This window comes from Rhodofomes roseus (assembly GCF_022264815.1).
Source record: "Rhodofomes roseus strain CIRM-BRFM 1785 chromosome Unknown C8Q71scaffold_21, whole genome shotgun sequence".
In the NCBI taxonomy this organism is placed as follows: domain Eukaryota; kingdom Fungi; phylum Basidiomycota; class Agaricomycetes; order Polyporales; family Fomitopsidaceae; genus Rhodofomes; species Rhodofomes roseus.
The window spans coordinates 629,357-634,314 of NW_025952977.1; the positions used below are offsets into that span (position 1 = coordinate 629,357).

Consider the following 4,958-nt stretch of genomic DNA (forward strand, 5'->3'; position numbering starts at 1 on the left):
GAACATGGAGCTCCATCGACAAAGAGCACGAGATGCCATTGCCATGGCCCAAGAACAATCTGCCCGCCAATACAATGAGGGTCGGCGGGTGGAGACCTTCCCCGTGGGCACTCGCGTACTCGTCAACCCTCATTCCCTGGAACTAGTTGACGTGAAAGGCACTGGCAAGAAGCTGGTACAGCGCATGTTGGGCCCTTTCGCCGTCATCGAACAAGTCAACCCTTTAGTGTACCGACTCGCTATGCCCAGTACTTATCCCATGAATCCCGTCATCAACATCGAGCACCTACGAAGATACCGCGAACCGGATCTAATTTCCACCGACGTGAGGCGTCCGATCTTACCGGACCCTCGTAACTCCGAACTTCTTGCCATCGAAGAATACGAAGTTGAGTCCATTGTGTCGTGGAGAAGAAACAAGTACCGGAGCAACCGCTTAGAATTCCTGGTTCGATGGAAGGGGTTCAGTCCCATCCATGACACTTGGGAGCCAGCCGCTCACCTCCGCAACGCGCACGAAATCCTCAAGGAATACCGAGATCGTCACAACCTAACCAGGTGAACTCCCGGGAACGCCCCCTCTCCCTTGTTAGATAGTGTACCCCACGGTAGTAATAGTAAATAATGTGCCCTAGATAGTCGGGATCATAGAATCTCCCATTTTAGATTAGTATGGCCTCTTACCCCGGAAGACTAACGGAGCGCGGTTTGGAACGCGACGCGAATCGCGCCTCACTCGAACACGTGACCGTGCCACGGAGGCTTCGGCGCTTGGACCCCCGCGCTTCTTTCGAGCGCCCTCCTCCCTCGCTTTCTCTCCACCCAACCATTCGGCGAGTGTTCGAGCCACCGAACCTCAGCCTTCCTCCACGAACGTTCGAGGTACCGAACTTCGTGTCTCTCTTGTCTACCCTCGCGCGAGCGTTCGAATCCGAACCCCACGTGTACGGGATGGTCGACCTCACCCGTTCAAACTCGGTCTCCCCCCGCTTCCGCTCCACTCTCTGGTTCCCGCAACACTATGAGGCCCTTCCTCCTCGACCGGAATCTCGAGACACCGCTTGGAAGCTCTACCGAGCCCACCGAGTCGTCCGGGTCGCCGCCTCGCTAGGTAACGGCGACTACGCAGTGACTCCGAACGCGGACTTCATCCCGCCGTTCCCTCCCGGCCCTTCAGATAGGGAGGACGTGTTCTCCGACGGACGACGCGGCAAGTTTGAGCCAGGATACCACCCTCAAGCCTGGAATACTTCCAGGGGACACTGGCCCTTCATGTTCGAGGTGCCCGACGGTGACGAAGGCGCGGACCCCGCCTACGTCACACTGGAGTTCACGAAGAAAGGAACGGGCACCTTCCACGTTCACAATCAGCAGACGGGAAAGGGATCCCCGACGGCGACCTTTGCTCAGGCCTTGCAGGTCCTCTACGACGCGGAGGTGACGCGCGCCGAATCGTTCTTCGCGCGGGATAGCAACCCGCCCCAATCCTTGGTCTTGCGCCCGGCTGCCGTTCGAGAGGCGCTCTACCAGTTCCCCGTTGAACTGACGGATCTTTTCTCCGCTCGGAAGAAAGCCGCCCTCATCCAACACCACCTTAGGGAACTTCGCGCCTACTCCTACCGCGCTTACTTACAGGAGTCACTAGAAAATGGCAAGATGTCCTTCCCCAGCGCCGAGACGATGGGAGTAGGATGTTGGATCCGGGAGGGAAATGAGGAACTCCTCAAGAGCCTGTCCTGGTTCGGCATTCGAGTATGGTACGAGCGTCGATCACCGGTCCCCTTCCCTAGCTCCCTGCGGCCAGTACGAGGACTCGACCCTCGCTTATCAAGGGAAGGTTGGGACGAAGAGATTCACGACCACAAGCCATACGTGGGGAAGCGAGGAAGGAAACGTCTTGCAGAAATCGAGGCAGAGCTTCGCGCCGATGAGGACTCCGACTTCGACTGGGACGACCCCGAAGATCTACCTGTCCCTTCCAATCCTCCCTTCATCCCGGGCCCTTCCAAGCCCCTTAAGCGCGCGGCGGCGGCTCTGGTCGCCTCGTTCGTACCATCCATCCCATCCTTCCCGGACCCGGAAGAAGAAGGGTGGAATAACAGCCCGGCCGTCGAACCAGCCGCCCCGTCCTCCCCTCCTCGGCCTTCGTCGCCGGTTCGTCAAAGAGAAAGCAAAACTCCGCCCCGCCGGGTCGACTCTCCAATGGCCATTTCGCCCCCACGCTCCGGGAACACTAACGAGCCGCTCGCATCAACGTCGCACTCGGGAGCGGCCATTCCCCGATTGAGAATCGACAAGGGTAAGAGTCGAGCTCTCTCTCCTCCTCGCCGTACGCACTCTCCCCATCTTCGTCGCTCGCCCCCTTCATCTCGCCATCGTCGCCGACCCCCGTCTCCTATGACGCGCTTTCCCCGCCGCTCCTCTCGATCCTGCTCCCCGAGGGAGAGAAGACAATACGAGCGACCGCGCGGTCGTCAGCCGTCGCCTCGTCAAATCTCTTCCCCGTCACGCCGCGAGCCGCGCGTCCTATTACGCTCGCCTTCTCCGTATCGACGAGAGTACGGCGGCGCTTACCGGCAGGTCCACGACGTCAACCCGGGTCGTTCCCTGGTCAGACCCCGGCGAGCAAGCCCAACCTTCCGTCGACGTTCGCGAAGTCCCGCGTCGTCGACCGGTCGCCCCCCGGCCAACCGAGGCCGGTCACCCCTACGACCCCCTGCCTCGCCGCCCCGCGTGCTCAGAGAAACGCACGAAGAACGTCAGTCGCTCGTCGATCGGATCGCCCCTGAGGCTCCGACTCCGGCGGTTCGTTCTCTGGCCGAACGGCTAGCACCGGTCAGCCTACTCGAACGACTGGCCGCCCCTCAGGAGGCAGTGGACGAGGAAATCGGAGAGAGCAGCAGCACGTCGACCGCCCCGTCGCTATTCAATCGCCTGGCAATACCCCTCGAGAGCCGCCTGTCGGACACGCTGACAGCAGGCCCGTCCACAATCGCCCCCGCCACCCCTCCCCCGACAGCCCTCCACATCGTCACGCTGCCTTCGGGCATTCCTCTGCGCACACGGCTGCCCTTGTTCTCCGCCGCCGAAGTGGATGAATATCTTCACCATCCCTTCGAGCGAAGCGAGAACATCGCGCCCTTCAGACAGTCTTGGGAGCACGAGCTGGGGCCCGCACCCTATTTCCCAGCGGAAAGCAAGCGACCATTGCCCTCCCCCCAACTCCTTCTAGCGGACGGGGATGAGGGGTACCTGGCCACAATCTTGTGGATACATTCGCGTACCGGGTACATCGACGGGCTGCTGCGCGAACCGCACGATTGGCCTGCCCTCATCCACAAACAGTGGAAGTCGCGCCTACGCGGAAACCCGGACCTAGTTCGGGCAGCCAAAGGAACCAGTGTCCGGCCACTCCCGGATACAGTCCTGCTGCCACTGCGCAACCCTCTCCCGAACGAGAAGGAGGATGCAGTCTGGGAGCTCCGTACCTTCCAATTCCGCTACAACTTTGAGCGGTTGGCGGCCGAATTGCTACCTGGGTTGAGGGCGGCGTCCACGGAGTCAGCGAAAGGAGCCATATGGGCCAGCACACGCGACCGCGTGAGGCGTACTTGGGGACCGGGAACGACGCACTACCCGTCCGTGCACGAGCCGCGCTACTTGGACAGCGACGATGACTTGGTACGGCTGCGACACTGGTTTGCGATCGGGCGGCTGATGCTCGAATGGGACCTGAGAGCGGACGTCACTGCAGACCTACAGCTCGCGATGGGGGGCTCTGTTACGGACGCGGTGGAACGCATCAAGTCCGCGTACACCACTACGTACAAAATGGTATTCAAGAATCGCGACCCGCACGTCTTCTGTGCACGTACATAATTATCATTAGTATTTAGTGTTCTAACCCTCATGTAATTATCTAAGACGCGCGCTCGCGACCGACTCGCGCGCGCTTGCCTAATAGAGACGCACTTCTACTTGCTCCTCAACCACTTCGTCCGTGTGCGACTAACCGCGCCGTCCGAACCGGGAGCTCCTTCCAAGGTCGAAGTGCGCTCCTCGCGCGCTGACCGACTGCGTGTGCTACTCACCGCGCAACGGAGCAGCCCCTCGCCAGCTCCTTAAGTCGAGCTCCTCGCCGGCTTAGCGCGTCGCGCTCCTCGCCGACTCGCCTCCCGGGCTCCTCGCCTCGGGCACGACTCTCTCGTCGGCTCCTCGCCGACGCACGACTAACACGACTCACTAGGCTCCTCGCCTATCACGTATCACGACCACCTCTGGCGCCTCGTCAGCTCACGACTTATAAGGCTCGACCGCAGGGCGGTCACCAACGCTCGAGGCTGCCAGGTAGCCCGTTCCCCTCTTGCGAGTTGACGATACTACCGTCTCTCACAGGCGCCTCCTCTTGCCAACGCTCGAATAAGCCTCGTATTCCTCGCATGCGTCATCTCCGTCGCCGTTGACGTAGCTCCTGAATTTGAACGCTTTCACGCCGTCCGGCCCATCCTGGCCTTCTCTCCAGTGCTTGCATAGGCGGATGAGCCTGTTCCTTCTTCAAGTGAGATGGGTCTTGAAATGCCATGTCGTTCAACCACATGCTTGCATCGAGACAGGACGCAGGGGAAGCGTGGGCCTTCCAAGGTATACGCGGGACTTTGCCGTTGCTCGCCGCCACTGTGCAACAATACGCGGTACACGGGATGAGCGGTACTCGGGAACAAACGGGGAACCATCTCACAGTAATGGTGAGTAAGAAACTCTCTGACAATTGCTATCCATTTCTGAACCATGCCAGCAACAAGCGAGTCCAACTCCGCTTCACTAAGCATAATGGGCAGGCCCGTCTCTTCGTCCACTGAGAGAAGCGGCCCAAAATCCGTCTTTTTCTGCGCTTTGCTCGGCTTATCCGGCTTTCCCCTTGACTGCAGAACATCGGCCTTTCTTTGCAGTTGTTCCTT

General features: G+C 60.2%; 1 protein-coding gene across 1 annotated transcript; it reads left to right on the top strand.

The window, feature by feature from the left end:
- Positions 1–672: 672 nt before the first annotated feature.
- C8Q71DRAFT_861056 (uncharacterized protein) lies at positions 673–3,879 on the top strand (the record flags this gene model as incomplete). Its single annotated transcript, XM_047927860.1, has 1 exon — positions 673–3,879. One exon carries the CDS (start codon positions 673–675, stop codon positions 3,877–3,879), a length of 3,207 nt encoding a protein of 1,068 aa, XP_047775594.1.
- Positions 3,880–4,958: the final 1,079 nt, after the last annotated feature.